The 19,978-nt window shown below is 41.3% G+C and overlaps 1 protein-coding gene across 1 annotated transcript in view; it reads right to left on the reverse strand.

Annotated features, from left to right (window-relative positions):
* Positions 1 to 1,366: 1,366 nt before the first annotated feature.
* Positions 1,367 to 19,978, reverse strand: part of map3k21 (mitogen-activated protein kinase kinase kinase 21) — a 30,594-nt gene continuing 11,982 nt past the window's right edge. Inside the window, exons 2-10 of the mRNA XM_022203790.2 lie at positions 16,383 to 16,563; positions 16,100 to 16,248; positions 14,915 to 15,090; positions 11,826 to 12,066; positions 10,453 to 10,575; positions 7,964 to 8,114; positions 6,388 to 6,482; positions 5,479 to 6,306; positions 1,367 to 4,498 (exon numbers count right to left, since the gene is read on the reverse strand). Coding sequence (XP_022059482.1) covers positions 4,128 to 4,498; positions 5,479 to 6,306; positions 6,388 to 6,482; positions 7,964 to 8,114; positions 10,453 to 10,575; positions 11,826 to 12,066; positions 14,915 to 15,090; positions 16,100 to 16,248; positions 16,383 to 16,563 — 2,315 coding nt within the window. The 3' untranslated portion in view covers positions 1,367 to 4,127. The remainder of the gene's footprint in view (positions 4,499 to 5,478; positions 6,307 to 6,387; positions 6,483 to 7,963; positions 8,115 to 10,452; positions 10,576 to 11,825; positions 12,067 to 14,914; positions 15,091 to 16,099; positions 16,249 to 16,382; positions 16,564 to 19,978) is intronic.

Consider the following 19,978-nt stretch of genomic DNA (forward strand, 5'->3'; position numbering starts at 1 on the left):
GTGACAAAAACGTCATGGTTTAGCATGTGATCCAAATAGTGACAAAAACGTCACAGTTTAGTATGTCGTCCAAAAAGTGACAAAAACGTCATATTTTAGTGTGTCGTCCAAAATGTGACAAAAACGTCATAGTTTAGTATGTGGTCCAAAATGTGACAAAAACGTCATAGTTTAGTATGTCGTCCAAAATGTGACAAAAACGTCATAGTTTAGTATGTGGTCCAAAATGTGACAAAAACGTCATAGTTTAGTATGTCGTCCAAAATGTGACAAAAACGTCATAGTTTAGTATGTGGTCCAAAATGTGACAAAAACGTCACAGTTTAGTATGTGGTCCAAAATGTGACAAAAACGTCACAGTTTAGTATGTGGTCCAAAATGTGACAAAAACGTCATAGTTTAGTATGTTGTCCAAAATGTGACAAAAACGTCACAGTTTAGTATGTGGTCCAAAATGTGACAAAAACGTCATAGTTTAGTATGTGGTCCAAAATGTGACAAAAACGTCACAGTTAAGTATGTGGTCCAAAATGTGACAAAAACGTCATAGTTTAGTATGTTGTCCAAAATGTGACAAAAACGTCACAGTTTAGTATGTGGTCCAAAATGTGACAAAAACGTCACAGTTTAGTATGTGGTCCAAAATGTGACAAAAACGTCATAGTTTAGTATGTCGTCCAAAATGTGACAAAAACGTCATAGTTTAGTATGTGGTCCAAAATGTGACAAAAACATCATGGTTTAGCATGTGGTCCAAAATGTGACAAAAACATCATAGTTTAGTATATGGTCCAAAATGTGACCAAAACATCATAGGTTAGCATGTCGTCCAACAAATTGGAACAAGGTGTCCAGATAGCTGAACTGGTTAAGAAGGTGATTCGTAAACAGAACTGTGTCAGAGACCCAGGTTCATTTCCAGGTCATGATCCCTTCCTGCATGGGTTTCCTGTTTTCCTCTCTATCCTTGGCGGAGGTCTGCACTCTCTGAGTGCTTTTCTAGTTTCGTATGTCGTCCAAAATGTGAAAAAAAATGACATAGTTTAGTATGTCGCCCAAAATGTGACCAAAACGTCATATTTTAGTATGTGGTCCAAAATGTGACAAAAACGTCACAGTTTAGTATGTGGTCCAGCTAGTAGAAAAAAGCTGCCCAAGTAGCTCAACTGGTTGAGAGGGCAATTCATTAACAGGACTGCATCAGAGATGCCATACATTGATCCATCTCTTGGCACTGAGGCTCATTTTTTCTACAACAGTGATAAATGTGAATGCTTCTTTCACCACTGCTTTAAATGTAAGAAAAGCCAGTCAGTCGTAGTCGTAGAAATTGTTCCTGCAAAGAAAAACCAAAAGGCAACAATAATCTTGATTTAGACTTTATTCAAAATGTCGATAAACTTGATACTCTTGATCAATCAGGCATGAAACAACCAATACTGTAATGATAACAACACCGCTCACTGACACAGATGGACTCCATGCTAAAATCTGACACATTCAGCATCACACAAGTGTTCAGTTCCGTGTTGTTTTTTCAAAGGACTTTACAGAAAGTTCTCGTCATTTGATCAGAAGGTTTCGGGTTTTTCAGCCTCTGAGGTTTCTTTGTGACGTTTTTTCGAACAGAGTCGCTTTCTTTGTAACAACTCCTCACTAGCAGCTAGTTCATTTAGTGGTTTTGGTCCTGAAGACAAAGAGGCCTTTAGTGCTGGTCGAGTTGAATTTGATCCCGCGGCCAGAAAGCCTGAATGAGCCGTACTGGTAACCGGTCACACAAATATTATCGCTGCACTTCATCAGAAAGCAGTGGAATGTTTGTTTGGGAATGTTGATTTGAGTTAACCAGCAGCCGAGGGAGTTGTGGGTGTGGAAAAGGAACAATGCAGGCTACTGAGGGGAACGTACAGCACCAGATACCCCCGATTCATAATAAAAAATAACAATTGGCTTGTAAACGGCACCGTTAACAGCTTGGTGATTAGTAAGGCCTTTACAGTGTTGGACCTGGTTTGAAAAGACAGAACATGGGAAAGTTCACATTCTAAATCATCACAAAATGCCACAGTGATATAAACAGCAGGAATCACAGTTATATTTACACCATTTGGAAACTCAGATCTGTCAGTAAAGTCCTTCCAAAGCAGGTTTTCTAACGAAGACAGCGACGATGAAAGGTTGGGGGAATGCAATCAAACATTTATGGATCGATAATCACTTCACTTTTTAATGTAGCCCCGGATTGAAGCTGGAGCTACGTCCAGTAGATCAGCTACATGATATCAGGTTCAGAGAAAAACCTGTTAATGAATCAGGAAACTGTTCAAGTGGCCGGAAGTTTACAGTATAATGATGAAAAGCAAACAAATTCTGTCCTTGAACTTCCTGAACTCGATAAAAGGCCAATTCATGGTTCCTGCTAAAAATAGGGTTGTATTTGTACTACAACAGTAAGCAGCACAGATATTACTGCTCATGTCAAACAGAAAACCTCCTTGTAGATGCTTCTAGAAGGCTGTAACTTTGTTGAAACGTTGTTGAAACGTTGGTTAACTTGCATAATAAAAGGCTGTGAACTGAAATTTTACTGAGAAGAACCCGTTACAACTGAATTTTGTCAAAAACGTGCAGAGAACCAAGTTTCTGTCGGACACAACACAGGACATCTGGAGATTTTAGAGCCTCTTGTGTTGGACACCATCAATGGAAAACACGTAGCTAGAATTCTGCAGCTCCTTTAATAACAACTCTTTAGATGATACTGTAAAAAGGTGTGGATAACGGAGGATCTCGTTGCACAGCTTCTCTACAAAACAAGCGCTTGTTTTGGCCGTCTGCAGACGTGTTGTGATGAAATTTGCCTCATGCATGTCATTGCAGATGCCTAGAAAGCATGAACTGGCCTTTAGGAGGATGTTTGGCTAACTAGGGAAAGCCTTTGCTCAATGTTACATTAAAAAAAGTAAAAATCTGACTCGTAAACGTCAGACTAGTTAAACGTAACAGAAAAATGAACCACATGAAACTAAACTGGGGCTGAAATCGGACATGAAGGCACAGATCTGTCAGGTTTTCTGCATCTAGAAAGTGTTTTCAAATAAAAACTCTCTCGTGTGGAAACTCCGGGGCTTCAGGACATTATACTTCCAACCAGTCAGCTGTCATCAGGGGACCACATTATGAATTCATTAACTTGGGGCAGGTTTTCCTGACATGCTTTCTGCTGCATATTAACCAACTTTTCTATAAATACTCTTAGAAAAATCCATATTAGCAACATATGACCACAGCTTTTAAAAGGAAAGATTCCACGTCTGCTCTGTAAGGACTTCCAGTGTTTTTCTACCCGCATCTCTAAAAATCTTCAGGGTGTTCTGGGTGGAAACATACGAGCATCCCCGCTACCATAAGGTATGTAACCCGTCCTGCTGACTTTGAAAACAGTCATAAAACAGCGCATATGCAATACAAAATGACTGCCAGCGTTAGGCCGATAAAGAATAAAAAGAAATATTTACAAACAAGGCATAATGATTTTTTTTTGTGTTCAACATTTTAAGGGTACATGCATGCATGATTCTCAAGTCAAAGAACTCTAAAAGCGTGATCACACAGCTTCGAAACTGACATGGAATGTATGTCCTGCAGGCTGCTAAGGTCAGGTCGAGTCTCTTCATATTAAATTACCTATAAAAATATATATATAAATAAAAAGGTGAGGGTACTGTGTTGCGAAAGCTGCAGCAGCGGTCAACGTTTAGCTGCACCGACAGAAGGGAGGAGGGGTGACGAAGGGGGAGAGAGATGAGCGATCAGAGCTGCTGATCCGGCTCGGGAACGTTCTGCTCAGGTTTCAGAACGCCGCGACGTTCTCCGGTGAGACGAGGGCGAACGCTCCAGAACTGCTGTGACACCGGCGTCTCCTAGAAGTCTCAGACTCTGTTACGCTCTAGAACACTGACAGCACTATGTTCTAAGACAAAGCTGAGTCCTACAGTTCAAGAAAGAACTTCTTTTAAAAAATGGAAACAAAGGCAGCCTGGTTCTAAACCCTCCAGGAGTTCTAGGCCAAAAATATTCTGTCTGTCTGATGAGCTACAACCACAGCAGATTACTTGTCGAGGCTCCTAAGAGAGGAACTCTTTCTCCAGCTCGAAGACGGAGGGCCGAGCCGGGGAGCTCTGGATGCGGCAGAGCGGCACGGTGCAGTCTCGTTTCTGGCCCTCGGTGTCCATGTCCAGCAGGGAGCAGCCCACCCCCACCTCCGAGGACAGCACCATGTTCAGGTTCTGCGCCGTCTTCTCTCCAGAGTAGTGGCCCAGGGAGTAGCTCTTGTTGCGTCCTCGCAGCAGGGCCCAGGTGTGGGGTTTGGTCCGGAAAGACACCGGCCGAGGTCTGGAGAAGGCCTCTCCACCGGAGGGCTTCTCTGACACTCCATCCTTCTCTTTCTCTTGCTTCTTCTGTGTGGCTGGAGGAGGCAGAGTGGGCGGTCCATTGGCTGTGAACAAACAGAGGAGACACATTTTTAAACCGATAGAGGGAGTCTTCGGTTTACGACGTCCTCGACCTACAGCGTTTCATCGTTACGTCAGAACTGGTTACATGGAACTAGTTGACGAGTGAAGTGGATGAATACGTCGTTACGCAACACTATTAGACAACTTTGTTTACATTCTCCAGTTGTACGCCACCTTGGATTGTGCTACATTCACTAACTTTTTGCCCTTCATTATGGCTCCTAAGCTTAAGTCAGACTCTTCTGATGCTTTGAAGAAAAGGAAAACCATCTCCATCCAACTAGATAAACTTGTGTTTGCAAAATGAATCGTGAGTCGTAGCAAACTTAATTTCTTTACTACTTTAGCTCTTGATAGACATGTTACAGTTCATTCTGTAATAACAGAATAAAACAACATAAATACACGTAAATAAATCCTTTTAACTTAACCAGTAAGTCCAGAAATGAAGTTAATTACTTCTCACATTGCCTTCGTGGCGATTACAAAGTAGAGCTGTGCATCCAGAAAAGCGCGTATGTGTGCAAAGCTAAACATCAAAATAGCGCACAGGAAGTGACAACTGTCAGACAACTTCAAAATAAAGGCTTTTTCAAAGTAAAAGTACATAAATAATTCTGCTTTAAGGCCATCACGCCTTGGAAGTGAAATAAGATTTAATAAAACGCTCAGAATGGTGAAAAACCGACAAACATCAGCATTATTAGATCAACCTGTAAAAACAGTGGAACATATTCTGTTATCTTTTTAAAAATATTTCATACATGCATGAAAGTCATTGGTATTCATGACTTTCATGAAGAACCGATCGATATCGTGATGCTCTTAACGGCTTTGTTCACATTTTCACCAGAGTTCTGACAGTAAAAATCCACTTCCATCAGTCTGTAGGAACAGAACTCAGACTTAACCAGCTGTCTATTCATGCTGACTTACCTGAACCCTGCTTTGTGCTACTTACTGTGGCTGCTGGTGTATTTCTTCCTGCGTAGACGTGTTCCTGTGTTGTGGTTGCTCTGCTCCGGCGGCTGGCTTTGGGTTTGGACAGGCGTCTGTGTTTTAGCTGCGGTCTTGCTGCTCTGAGCGTCGGTGGATGCTGCCGTTCCGGGTCTGGGCGGCTCTGTGTGATGATTGACGACCACGTGTTCGACCTTCCCGGGGCTGGACTCCGACACCTCCCCCTCAGACTGCAGCAGGCACTTGGTGGAGTTGCATTCCATGATGGCGGACATGGAGATGAGATTAACCGGCTGGGTGGAGGTGTGGTTGGAGGACGCCTCGTCTTTGCGGGAGCGGCCGCTTGGTGGCGAGGTGCTGCGGCGGAAACGTGTCGCGCGCTGAAACAGGCCCTCCTTCTTCTTCTTCTCTTTCTCCTCTTTCTGCGGCTCACAGTCTTCTCCGGGGGTCGAGTTTTTCAGAGCCTCCCTGATGTCATAACCGAGCACGACTGAAGCCAGCAGCGAGCCGCAGCCGTACAGCACCGAGTCAGTCTTCCTGCGAGCTGACGTCCTTTTCAGGCTGTTGGTGGGGGTGAGCTGTGGGGTGGTGGAGGTGGACGACGTGGACGTGGTGGTGTAGGGGTCGTCTGGTGTCTCAGGTGGGCCGCCCTGACCCGCTGCCCCGACCCCTCCGTCTCCCGGCCCACAGTTCCCGGCGGGGCTCTGGGGCTGCTGCTCGTCCCTCCACAGAGGTAGATCAATGTACACCTGGTTGGGGAACTTGAGCTGCTTTGGTTTGGAGCTGCTGTCAGGACATTCCTGGGCGAACGCCTCGTCTTTACCGGCCCCAGCTGGCAACACGGAAGCGGACGTTAGAAAGAAATGACTTTCCAAATGCAACATCTTGACGTAAATCTCAAAGCTCAGCTCACCTTGGTCAGCAAACAGGGCAGCAAGGGGGACAGACTTCTGGGACTTCACCAGGCTGGTGGACCAGGGGTTGCTGCCGTCTGATAGAGGACGCACTCTGAAAACAAAGCACACATACAGAACATGAAGAAGGCCGTGTGTGTGTTTGTGTAGCTGCACTACTCAGAATTTATTACATTCAGGGGGAAAAAACCTAATTCCCAAGGCAGATATGTTTATTTTAAAAGCATTTTTACAGTCCAGTCTCCTCCAGACAGGTCATGTTTCTATTAAGGATGCACAATTATACTGGCGTCACAGCTGGTATCAGACTTCAAAATGAAACCTCGGCATCGGCTCAGGATGAACATTAAGAAGTAGATGGCAATTGTACGGCACAAAGTTGACAGATTGTTTTTAAATGAATACAGAAAATAAATATGGCCTGTTTAGTATGTCGTCCAAAATGTCACTAAAACGTCACAGTTTAGTGTGTCTAACTATGTTTAGTGAACTGAGCGGCCTGGGAGGAGTACTGCACTCACTGAGTGCTTTTCTAGATAGTAATGCATCTAATAGTTCATCCAAAGCTCAAAGAAAGTAGTGAGACAGAATGCTTTTGAGCTGAGCTGAGAATTTGTTGGTTTCAGCGATCAGACGCGTGATAGAATTTAAAAGTGTCTGTTTGATGCCACTTTGGAGACACATTTCCAACTTTTTTTGTTAATTCTTTTTTTAATCAGTTGTACCAATTTGTAGTGATGGCTATAACTCACATGTGCCAGCATGTCAGCATGTGCACAATATCACAACTGTTCTTCATTCAGAAAACAATTTCCCAGAAAAATAAAAACAAATACTAAATTGAACAGAATCGTGAACATCAGGGAGTGACCATTACACCGTCTTTAAATTTTCTGACTCAAAGTTAAATTGGGCTTTGTAATTTTATTTATGCAACCCATTTTTCCCAACATGCCACAAACCAATCTTGTTTTTTAATTTACAAACGCTGTCATTTCTTCCATTTCATAACATCCAGTGTTATATCCCACCATGTATCCTGTGACAACCATTTCTTAGTTGTCGATTTCTTACGTGCAACCAGCAAAACACTCAATAGATATTTAGCCTTTTTTTCTCCATTCCTGTGGTAAACATCCAAAATAAACTGTTCTTTTCCCCCAAAAGAAATTCCGCATTTAGAAATGTCTTGCGTTGCTCCATAAAACACATTTACAACTTTTAAGGTTGTAGGATTGCAGCAGATAACTGTATGAGACACAGAGAAGAGTGAAAATAAATCCAACTCATTGCAGTATTGTAATGTGGTATCGACATGTCTGAGCTAGACTGTTAAAATGAGAGGAGGAAGGTAGGGGTCTGTATAAATGCTCAGCCAGTCAATCAGGATCACAGGCGTCTTATATCAGCACCAAAAAGCACCAAAATCCCATGCAGAATGAAGACTTTAGACAGAGCACACCTACATGTTTTCCTAATAAAGGCAAAACTTAAACACAAGGGTGTAGCTGTGTGAAAAATAAGCAGCCTGTTTGTGTGTGTGTGTGTGTGTGTGTGTGTGTTAATACACTATACCTCTCAGCAGCAGCAGGTCTTTCCTTGCTCTGCACTGAACTGGGGCCCCAGGTCCTTCCTTTCTTCTTGATTCCCTTTTTCACGTCATCGAACTCCTCTGGCCTGAAGAGGGAGCTGCGGCCCCACGTACGGTTGCTCTCGTCTTGAGTAACTGACAACACAGTGATCACGAGCGTTACAACTAACTGACTAACAAGCTGTCCTTGGAGAAACCGCAGCCCTGACAGGAGTAGAGATGTTAGTAGGATTATCGGTGTCAAATCACCATCATAATCCCTCTCTGCCATGGTTATTGGTTGTTTTGCATTATTTGTTTGTCCTGATACGGAGTTGGAGTACTTAAAAAGTCTAAATGACAATCCAGCTCCTGGGATTTCAGGGTCAATAGCGTATAATTGCAAGCCTTTAATCATTTTATTGAGTCTGATTCAGGAAAATCCAGAGTCCCATTAGAAAATACAACCAGCCACCAACTTAATGTCGCCAAGAAACAGAAACAAAAACCCACAACACTGTTATAAAAGCAGCTTACAGATGTTTATTAGTCATTATGAAGTTGAAAGGTGTGAGTTTCGGTCATGGCAACACACTTGGGCCAGTGACAAAAGCCACAAAATAATAAGATGAGTCAAAAACAACTGGAATAAACAATCAGCATCACTTGTCCTTTGATTTTCAGATTACCAGAGAAACAATTTTAGCAGGAAACAGCCACCAAAGTCTTATTATAATCCACACATCAGGGAAACCTCATCAGTCTGCACATACAACCGTGCTGTCAAAGTTAGCCAGACTATCAGCCACGCCCACGCTGCAGCCAAGAGCTTGCCTTTCCTCCTGAACCCGGAGCAGGCCGTGAGCTCGCTGGTCAGGTCAACATCCTGCTGGTAAACATACAAACTGTGCGTCCGCATGTGTGACGTCACTGAGGACGGAAACATACAACCAGCATGAGCGTCATGACACAGGTGGCTTAGAACTGATGTGAAACAGAGCACTTAAAACTGAAGACACCGAGTCAAGCAAGAGCGAATTTCAGATTTGGGGCCCTGTAAATAAAACTTACTTTAAATGTTTATGCAGTTGTATGTTGAGCTACATGTGGGGATATAAATGATCATTAATCATCTGTATAAATTAGACCCTCCAGAAAAACGCGATTATGCGATCGCATGAATTCCCGCATTAATCACCAAAATGCCGCTGATTATGCGGGGGTCAATTATTTCCCCAAAGGACGCATAATCCCCGCAAAACAGCGCATAATTCCCGCAAGAATCTCACATTTCCACGAAAAAAAAGAGAAATATGCGGGTCCTGTTTGATTTCACAATTTCCGCATAAAATGAGAAAACTATAACCAATATGAATGGAGTTGTGACGCCCGGCCTGACGTCATCAGTTCACGCATTCACACACACACTAGAAGCATGAGCTGATGCGGAGCGCTGCGCCAGTGTAGCCACCTTAGCGACTTTCTCGCTAAATCTAGCGACTTTCCAAAGCGTCCTAGCGACTTTTTTTGTCTAAAGCGACTAGCCACAAATCTAGCGACTTTTTCTGCCGTTTTGGAGACTGACAGGAAAACTGGGATCATTCTGCAGTTACTGTTTTCAACAAGCAGCAGGTGCTGCTGTGAGCTTCTCCCCCTCCCAAAGCACAGGCTGTCAGTCCAGTAACCCCGCAGCAGACCCAGTGTCTGATTAGAGGACGCATCCATCCGCAGGCAGACGGCAGGTGAATCGCGCATATTTTTGCATATTTCACAACTATTCACATACTTTGCAACTTTCCACAATTTCCCCGCATAAAATGGCATAAAAACCCTGCATATTTATTCGCATAAGGATTTTAGCCCGCATAATCAAGGATTTTTGTCCGCGTTTCTCTGGGGGGTCTAATAAATGAAGGCTGTATCTACATACAGCCTTCATTTATTTGGGGAAACAAACTACCTTGCTGTCAATAATGACAATCTATCTAATCTTGTAACTCACAACATCTAAGCAGCAATCAGACAAAACTAGTCAGGAAAGTTTGGTTCATTTTAATTTAAAAGGTTTTCTCTTTTCTTTAAACCCTCTGCTGTGGAGAAAACCCCTCACAATGCAGATCAACAGCACCGTAAGGTTTTTATCTATGATTTTCGGGTGACCCTTTATCAGTCGCTTCTGTTAAGACCGAGAGAGAATCTGAGCCGCAATCTGTGCCTTCTGCTGACCATCTACCATAAATGCACAAGAGGAATGTGTTCCAGTTATTACAAGGGCGTTGGTGCGTGACTAACATCTTTATCAAACTGTTCAAACAACTGGCCAACTGCTTGTCGCTCTGGAGCTTTTGTTCACATGGGTCATTGTGAACAACACCGTTCCCATGAAACGCTCACAGAGCTGACGTGGCTTCAGAGGCAGGAGTGGATTAAATAGACAGAAATATACCTGACAAAAACCAGGGACTTCACATAAATAAAAACAAAGTAAACTTACGCTGAATGGCTCGTAGCCTGGGGATGAGTGTGGGACTGCTGGGAGGAGAAGAGCTGGTGCTGTGGAGACTCCGCCTTTTGTCCATAGAAGGGGACGCCTGCACGGTGATCTTATGCTGGAAGTCTGGAGCATGCAAAGCAGTCATTACAATCATAGTTAGTGAATATAAACCGACACGTAAACTGGACAAGAACATGCAAACATGATGGACTGTCGTACATTCTGTGAGGACTTACGAGTGTAAATCTTCCATGAAATTCAATTAAGTACTCTGATAAACAGATGATGAAACATTAGAACGGCTGTTTAATTCTGTTTTGTTAAAGCATGCAAAAGGTTTTGTCAAAAGCCTAAAAAATAAGGCAATACAGATTATTTAATTCTGGATTAACCCTGCAGTTTTAGTTATTTTATTAATATTTACTATATAAGCTCATACAAATGAGCAAAAAAATAAACATAGAAACTAAAAAATATAATATATATAGATAGATAGATAATGAGCAAAAGAAATAAATTAAAAAATAAATTATACATATAGCGTATTTTTCTGTAAAAAATAAAAAAATAGTATTTTTATTTGTTTTATTTTATTTCTTTTGTTATATTTTATTTATATTTGTGTTTATATATTTTTTTACATATATATATTTTATTACTTTATTGTTATAACTTTTTTTGCTAATTTTTTTCTATATGTGGGTCTTTTACAGGGTTAAATATTACTTTAGTACTTCCACTTTTTTATAATTTGAAAATCTATGTTGTCATCACTTTGTTTGTTTTGTTGTAGATATAAATGTACGGCAATCTAATGGTCAGAATTACACAGGTTTTACAAGGTTTTCTGTGTTTTGGGTGTAACTTGTATGAGTACATGGCATTGTATATCTCAAATCAAGTCAAATTTATTCATATAACATTCTAAAAACAACCCGAGTTGAACGAAGTGCTGTTCATGTTGTCAGAGAGGAAGCAAAAAAAATGCAAACACCAAGGAAAAATTGTTAAATGAATTAGTAAAAGAAGACAAAACACAGAGAAAGTTTCATGGATTCACTCCTTTTTTTAAAGTATGAGCCATCTGATCTAACTGGAACAGTGATTTGTCCAGTTTTAGGGTGGATATTCCTGCCAGATGTTATAAAGGTGCTATGAAAGCCACCTTTACACCAATTTAACCAAGTGAAGCTCTATCTCTACGGGAATAATTGACTGAATCTAGAGAAGACAGACGATAAACGGTCTCTGACATGTGAAAGCAGCCCGTCACCAGCGCTGCCAGCTGATTAGTGCAACGTGAAAATCTGACGATCTCGCACAAACCACCTGTAATTTACATCCCAAGCTCAAGCTAAGACGTGTTTGCTCACCTGAGGGAAGGCTGATGCGGTTTCCGTCCTTCAGTTTGAGGCGGGAACGTTTGAATTTGCCTTTCCTCTTCTTCACGTTGGGCTTGTCTTTGTTGAGCTGGAAGATGAGGATGTTGAGTTCTCTCTCCAACACGTTGATCTCTCGCTCTGCCAGCTGTTGTTCCCGACGCTTCAGCAGCTCCTCCTGAGACTTCTGCTGGAGGGCGGCTCGAGTCAGCTCCTCTTCCCTGGAACGGAGCTCCTGGAAGAAGCAGATACTAGGACGTGTTAGTGTTTAACCGGCAGGTTTCTGTTGTTGACAGGGCCAGAGAAAAGACTCATGGTCAATGTTGACGAGACAGTATGTTCAGCAAGGCCTGTTTTAGGTTACAGCTGACTATCTCTAGATGGGTAGCACCATTAAAGCACACTACAGAATGCCAAAACCCTTAAAAAACGTTTGTACATGGGAAACTAAAGGGAAATCCCACCAGAATTGTTGCCAAATTCACAAATTTGGGTAGAAAAACAAATTTAATGCTACGTGTCCACTGGATGCATTTTTCTAAACACACCGCCTGACAATCGCCTGCATGGTGGGCGTGTACTTGAATCCAGAAACCGGTGTTCAACTCCTGCCAATCTTCTTCAACCATCCTGCCCCTGATTGGACAAACGCATCGAGTCGGGAGCTGTCTGCTCCTGGATTTCAAGCCAGACCAACTTGGTGGCTCGGTCGCAAACTTTCTCTTTTATTACAAAAACAGTTCAGCGAAAAGTATTGCTGAAAGCCTTTGAGGTGAGAAATAACTTGTGCAGTATGAATCTTTCCCTGTTTTAGTTCACTGACGGCTAGTTTAGACATTTGGCCAAAGTTTCGCCATGCGTTGGACCTCCACACGCCGCATTGAAATTGCAGAAAGATCGCAGTTCGAAACGTACTGCAACCAGACCAGCATGCAACACACTGTGCTTCACATAGACAATGAATGGAATGAGGGAAATTGCCGGATCTCGAGGATACGTATCTTAAGGGTGTGGATTTGAAAAAAAAAGTGAACTAAAACTAGCAGCTCAAAATCACATTGTCTACTATGACCAAAACACCTCAATCTTTTACTAAACTGTTGACAGGTCAGTTGAATTATTATTCAACTGTAATAACGCCGTCTGTATTATTAAGGTAATGCAGATGCCTGTTTTTAAAAATGAGAGGGTATGGAAAAAAAACAGGTAATATATCTGATTCTGCTGTAGACTTTGAGTTCAACTGTCACAAGAAAGACGTGTGAAACTCGTAGGGTAAATGTTTGAAAAGTATGACTGTCTTTAAAAAAACAAACTGGCAAAACTACACAATTTGTCAGAGCCGGAAACTTTAAAAGCAAAGTGAATGGTTAAATTTGGAACTTTTGGATGGTCTGCCAACGTTGGTTGGAAAAATTAACTAACTCTAAGCTTTAAAATCATAATGACTTTACTCTGCTGTGACCAACAATGACATAACAAGATATTCAGGGAGTTTCCAGTTGAACTGGGCTGAGATGTTGTTTGCACAAAGCAGATTAGGGAAAAGTATGAAAAGTGGTAAAACAGTAAAATATGTACTGGAAGAAAAGTCACAATGTTTTTCTAAGTATTAGGAATACTAATGTTGTACTTGAGGTCTTTCTCATTTTTTTGTAAAATAATCAAAGAAATTAATCTTTAGCTTTTTCTTCTTTCATGATTTATAGCATTATAACTTTGTTATTCCACACAAAGGGCATCTTTTTGGTCTGGTCAAGGAGGTGCTGGTTCTATAGAGGTGTAAAACTTTATACGGTCGTGAAAAATGAGCCCACGGTGAGTCAAAAAACGTGACTGGAGCAAAAATTGCGCAGAAACTACTTGGGATTCAGAGGGCTGTTGAAGAGATACCATCTGTAGGATAACGTCAACATTTAGACAAAGCCTTATAGATCCAGAAAGTATTTATCTCACCTGTTATGGAAAATTATTCATTGCAATTCATCATGCATGTGGTAGTTCAGACATTATTCTCTTAGAGAACAGAGGAGAAACACACTGTAGAGAATATAAACAAACAAAGCTCCTGGAGGCAGATATCTTTAAGACAGAAGTGAATCTATTAGACAACAGCATGAAAAACAAGTTGGCTTCAGGAGATTACTGCCCGCTGTTTAAGGCTGTTACATCGCTACACAGTCTTGTCTCTTCCCATGGCTTACCCTTTCCTCATTCTTTCTATTTTCTCTTTAATTGCTCTCAGCTGAGTTATAATAATCCTTACTGGATGACTTCCATAAAGCAGCTTTACAGTCAAACCCCTTCAGCCACCCACCCAGACACAGATTACTGTGAGATGTTTGTAGGAAATCTGCTGATGCAGGGGGAAATTCTGCAAGGAATCTTAAGAAATTTGCGATGGGAAAATGTTCGCTGGAGCCGTTTATACGTCTCCTGACTTATTTAAAGCTTCACGTATTGAGCAAACTTTACGGACAGTGAGGCAACACAGATTATCAGCTGAGCATTAAGATGCTTAGTCTGGGTGACTGTAAGTTATGTAACACAAATGTTCAGGCTTAATCTTGAGAAACAACAATACAAGTGTAGTTTTCACCATCTGTTCGGCTCCCCATCCACTGGCCCAGCTGTGTGTGCTGATCCCGCAGTTTCTCTAAACACTAATTAACCCCCGTTTAAGCCAGCAATGGTAGACTTATGCAGGAAGCAGATTAAGATCTTAACAAGGGGAAGTACGCTAAAGCACCTCGGCATTAAGGACTCGTTTTGTTAAATGTGTGATTAGCTTCTTCACTGAGAGTAACCAATTAAACGTTTTAGTCATTAAAAGCTGTCCAGAGTGATACATCATGCTTAGATTTTATGATAGATTAGTCTACATGTATTATAACTAAACCCAAACAACAGAACATGGGTTGGCGGTCTGCTACACCTGCTCATTGTTGAATTTCTACCTTCGCAGTCTGAATGGGACAGAGGAGAGAAAATGCAGATTTTTTGTAACCAATCCCCTGCCAGGCCTCGTATTGTGTGTCCGGTGCAACATCAGTGCATTAGACATAAGGATCAGTCTATCCTACCTTCTCTTTGGTCCTGAGCTCATCAAACATCTCCTGGATCTCCACTCGCCAGTCGTCCTGCATGCTGTGGAAGGAGTCCTGGGGCATTGTGGCCATCACGGCCTCCTCGATGGCCGACAGCTGCTCCAGGATGCAGGAGAAGGAGGGCCGGACGTGGGGGTCCTGGTCCCAGCACTCTGGACACAAACAGGGAAATGTGCAGATCAGCAAGCACCGTCACTTTCCAAAATTACGATGTGCAGAATGCTAATGTCCGAATATAATCAGTGTGAACAATAAACATTCTGACTTTGAATTCCAGTAATTACATGTAATACCAAACAACACTGAGGAGAGCAGACGTTTTAGAGACAAAATGTGAGTCTAACTACATCTCCTTGAAATCTGTAATTGAAACTATCTATCCTCACATGATGCAGAACTAAAACTCAAAGATTAAATTAATCTGCTTTACTAGTTTTCTTGAACAGATAAAGTTTTGTGAAGTCATTCAAGTAAACCTGCAGATAAAACCTTTTGTCTTTTATTGTTTATTATCTGGTAAACTGATCTTTAATTCTGATAACTTTGTCTGAAAAAAACTTGCACTGACTTTAATGAATCAAGCTCTTTTTCACAACAGATTTTATGGTGAAGTTTGCAATTATAATATATCCTGCCAGCATCCTCACTTCAGCACAAAAAACCCTAATCTCTGGTGGCTGGCTGACCCATCTACAGTGGATAATTGATTCCAAATTTCATTCATGATATGGAAAAGACAAACCTTTCTTATTCATGTATTACAAGTTTGACAAAATGGTAAATATATCTGTCGGAATAGGGGTTCTTAAAGCTGTTATAGTTTTTAAAACACTACAGTAGGATCAAAAATGTAACACAAACACCTAAATAATCTCAGTTTGTCAGTGACAGCAAACTGTTTGTATTTGTGCATTCAATTTCTGTCTCTATAGCGTCCTCTTACAACTATGTGACTATTTAAAATAGTTAGCTACAAAACTCATTTCCCTGAGACTTACTAGCGTATATTTCTAGTAATATCTGTGACTGCTGGTGTGGCTGTAAATGTGCCTGTGTGTGACATTAATTGGTTCGTAGGTCACTCTTGCAAAACAGATCCTGATCTCAATGACATTTCCTCTTTAGATAAACTTAATTCTACTAGGATTTGGTCGTAGTTACCTTCCATGAGCTTGGCGAAAGGTTCGGGGCAAGTGGAGGGGATTGGTAGGGTTAATTTATTAACTGCCACGCCATAAGCGACAGCCAGACCGTCAATCCCACGATACGGCACCTCGCCTGTTAACAGCTCCCAGAGCAAGACGCCATAACTGAAGGATGGAGCACGTAAAAAGAAAGGGAAAGAAGAGGCGAAGGAAATATTTCACAAACGAATGAGGAATAACATCAGACAAATGAGACACAGTAGATATTCTGCCCTGGGTCTTCATATAGTTTGTCGTACCTCCAGACGTCACTGCCTTTGGAGAAAAGAGATGACTTGATGACCTCAGGGGCCATCCAGGAGTAGGTGCCTGCTGCTGACATCTTTGTGGTTTTGTGCCACTCCCTGGCGAGGCCGAAATCTGTGATCTTCAAGGTCTTCCTCCCGATGTCGTCATTCTCAATCTTTTCAAGTAATAAAACTGAAAAGGAAACAGAGGGGCATTACATTAGCAACCAATGTGTGACTGAGGGGAAAAAGGGAAGTGGAAGGACAGGATCGTGGGCTATGAAAATCACAGATGTGGGGCGGAAGAGGGGGATGGAAGAGAAAGGAGAATGAATGAAAGGGCGATACAAAGAGTGGGGGACAGAGAAAAGGACGACTGTGCAGGTGAGGAGATGATAGTCGATATTCAAGAGGGCCAACAGCGGTATGCAGGTCATTTATTACTGTAGAAACAGAAGGCTGACAGCGCCACAAAGCACCTATCCTCGGGTCCTAAAACTGTTTAACACATTAAAGACAGCCGGAACCCTCCAAACCTGCCGGTAACAGGACACCAGGCCTGAGAGTCTGGACACTGTGAAGCCACAACCCACTGACACGTGAAGTCCAGAGCTTCTGTGCCAATCGTGTGTTGAAAAAAAAAACCCAATAATTTATACGCACATAGTCTGCTCTGACCACTCCATGACAACCACAACATCTAATCTGAGAAAAACAAAATTTGTTCAGTTCAGGGACATATTATAATAAATATCAGTACAAAAATAAAACATCACAGCTATACCAGAACTTTTATAACAACCTGTCTGTTACTTTCATGTGTTAAACACTAGGCTGCTGAGTGTTTCCGCTTAATGTGTCTCATTCCTATATGCTCTTAGAGAAAGGGATGTAGATAATTCTAGACCTGTTTCTGGTCAGCCACGGGTTACTACGACTCTTTTTGGCATTCAAAGCAAGAAAACAAAAATAAATCTCAATGCCAGAGAAAAGGGAAGTTAGGAGTACTGAGATAAGAAAGAGCCAAATAATTGCCAAAGGTAAGGCTCCAGCTGAGAATCACTTATAGCAGGAAAATCAAACTCATCTTAGTTCTGGGGTCAAATTCAGCCCAATTTCTGGGCCGGACCAATAAAATCATAACATAATAATCTACAAATAACTGCAACTCCAAATTTTTCTTTTGTTTTAGTGCAAAAATGTTCACATTTAAGGACTTATCTTTTCACAAAACATTATGAACAGTCTGAAATTTCTTAAAAAATACAGACTCAAGTTTATCATTTACACATTACAACCTACAGATCTACAGAGTGTCTACAAAGGGACAAAACATTTAGTCACAGGTATCTGGAACTGAATGATCTGGTATTTTACTTTATGAATAAAACAACAAAAGTAAGACAAAAATGAAACAAAAAGACACAAAATAACAAGAGAGAAGCAAAAAGACAAAATATGAGACGAACGACACGAGACAAAAAATTTGACAAAAAAGTTACTAAGACACAAAAAATAGACACACAACACAAATGAGACAAAAAAAATACAAAACGACAAAAACAAGACAAAAACAACAATTAAAGGGAAACACAAAGTGACAAAAATTAGACAAAAAACACAAGTGAGACAAAAAGGAAATACAAAACGACAAAAACATGAGACAAGCAACAAAAATCAGAGACAAAAAAACAACAAAACAAGACAAAATATTTAAAAAATGAGACATAAAATGACAAAAAGAACAACGAGCAATCTAGTATTTTACTTTAAGATCAAAACAAATTGTCATGGTCTAGAAATTATTTTAAATTTACGGTTTTACAAATTTACAATTTGCAGTTAATGTGTTCTCTGTAATTTTTACACTTTACAAAGTCGTCCTGCGGGCCGGATTGGACCCTCTGGAGGGTCGTTTTGGCCAGCGTTTCACACCCGATTTATACTATAAATTAATTTGACAGATCATAGTAAAAATCGTCCAGTACAACTGAACAATCAAACTTAAACATACTACATTAAAATGATAGGACCAGGCGCTGTATCAGGAAATAAACTGATCATTTTCATCATCTGTTGATCATCTAATCAATCGTTTCAGGTAAAGGAAAATGTACAAATCTGAGAGAAAAACAGGAGAACGATGTAAACCAGGGGCGCTTCAGTATAAATGCTAAATATGCTGAAAACAAATATAAACCAAGTGACGGCATTGCAAAGAATTAAGAGAAACGACAAGACTTTTAGATAATTCATGTTTCTGAACCTGTTTCACTCACAGTCAGGTGATAAAGAGAGTAGCGACATTTTTACTAATGTCCAATGTTTCCTTTCAACAAGAATAAACCTCCTCGGTGTGCTGACAGAACAACTGCCAAATATTCTTGTTATCCCTTTGATAACAACAAGCAGCATTTTCCATGAAGTGGCGCGACGACGGCCAAAAAAGACTCTTTGATCCTTTGATCCTCTTGGTATTATTTTCCACATTTGTTTTTGCCGCTGCCAAGATCTCCTCGCGTTACAAACTGTCCCATTTCATTATTTACACACAGACCTATCACTTCAGGTCAATTTGAACACGTCCCGCCAGTTGTGTTGATTCTACAGAGCAAATACAGCAGAGAGGCTATAACTTAAAGGGGAACTTCGTTTTTTTTCAACCTGGGGTCTGTTTCCATATATAATTTCATACATGTGAGTGATAGAGAAATGAATTTTCGACATAGCGCCAGTATTTAGCCAGGCAGGCAGGCAGCTTAGCAGCTCAGCTAGCAGCTCAGCTAGCAGCTGGGCTAGCGAAAAGTATGGGGCAGCTGGCCCCCCCGCGTCAAAGTCCGCCCTAACGTGCTTTTGCCCCACACTGACTGGCTCAGATAGTCTCAATGAGTGTCCCACAACATACTAGAGATGAGAAGTGAACGAAAACCTCCACATTACCTGGCGATCGCTCTTTGTTGTGGTCTGTATCCAAATCTCAGGATGCTAGAAAGCTACTTTTCGCTAGCCGAGCTGCTAGCTGAGCTGCTAAGCTGCCTGCCTGGCTAAATACTGGAGCTATGTTGAAAATTCATTTCTCCATCACTCACATGTATGAAATTACATATGGAAACAGACCCCAGGTTGAAAAAAACCAAGTTCCCCTTTAACTTAAGAGTCTAAATGGCCCCTTGGGTGGTTGGACGGAATCGTTCGGAGTTTACAAGTCAAGGAAAACACAAAGAACTAAAAAAAACACACGGGTGTATTGTTCCTGCATACACTCAGTGCTAACATTCCCTTGGGAAAAAAAAAGGATGTAATGATATAATAGTGGAAATGTCAAGGCATTGGAGTTTCTAGACCTTTTCTATCACAATAAGTGCAATGACAAAAGGCATTTTATAGACACCTTTCTGTTCCGGTATTAGTTGAATAAAGCAGTTGTACTGTGTGTGCTTTATTATCACTCACTGACCTTGGACTTGTCTCTTCACATCATACTAAACCTTGCCAAAACACACACGCAAACCTTTTCAGCCCTTCTCAAGCACAGCCATGCACAAACACGCACCGATACCGCGCTCATTTTATAACAAACTGAGACTTAATAGATCTTCAACCCTAGC

The sequence above is a fragment of the Acanthochromis polyacanthus genome, chromosome 15, assembly GCF_021347895.1.
Source record: "Acanthochromis polyacanthus isolate Apoly-LR-REF ecotype Palm Island chromosome 15, KAUST_Apoly_ChrSc, whole genome shotgun sequence".
NCBI lineage: Eukaryota > Metazoa > Chordata > Actinopteri > Pomacentridae > Acanthochromis > Acanthochromis polyacanthus.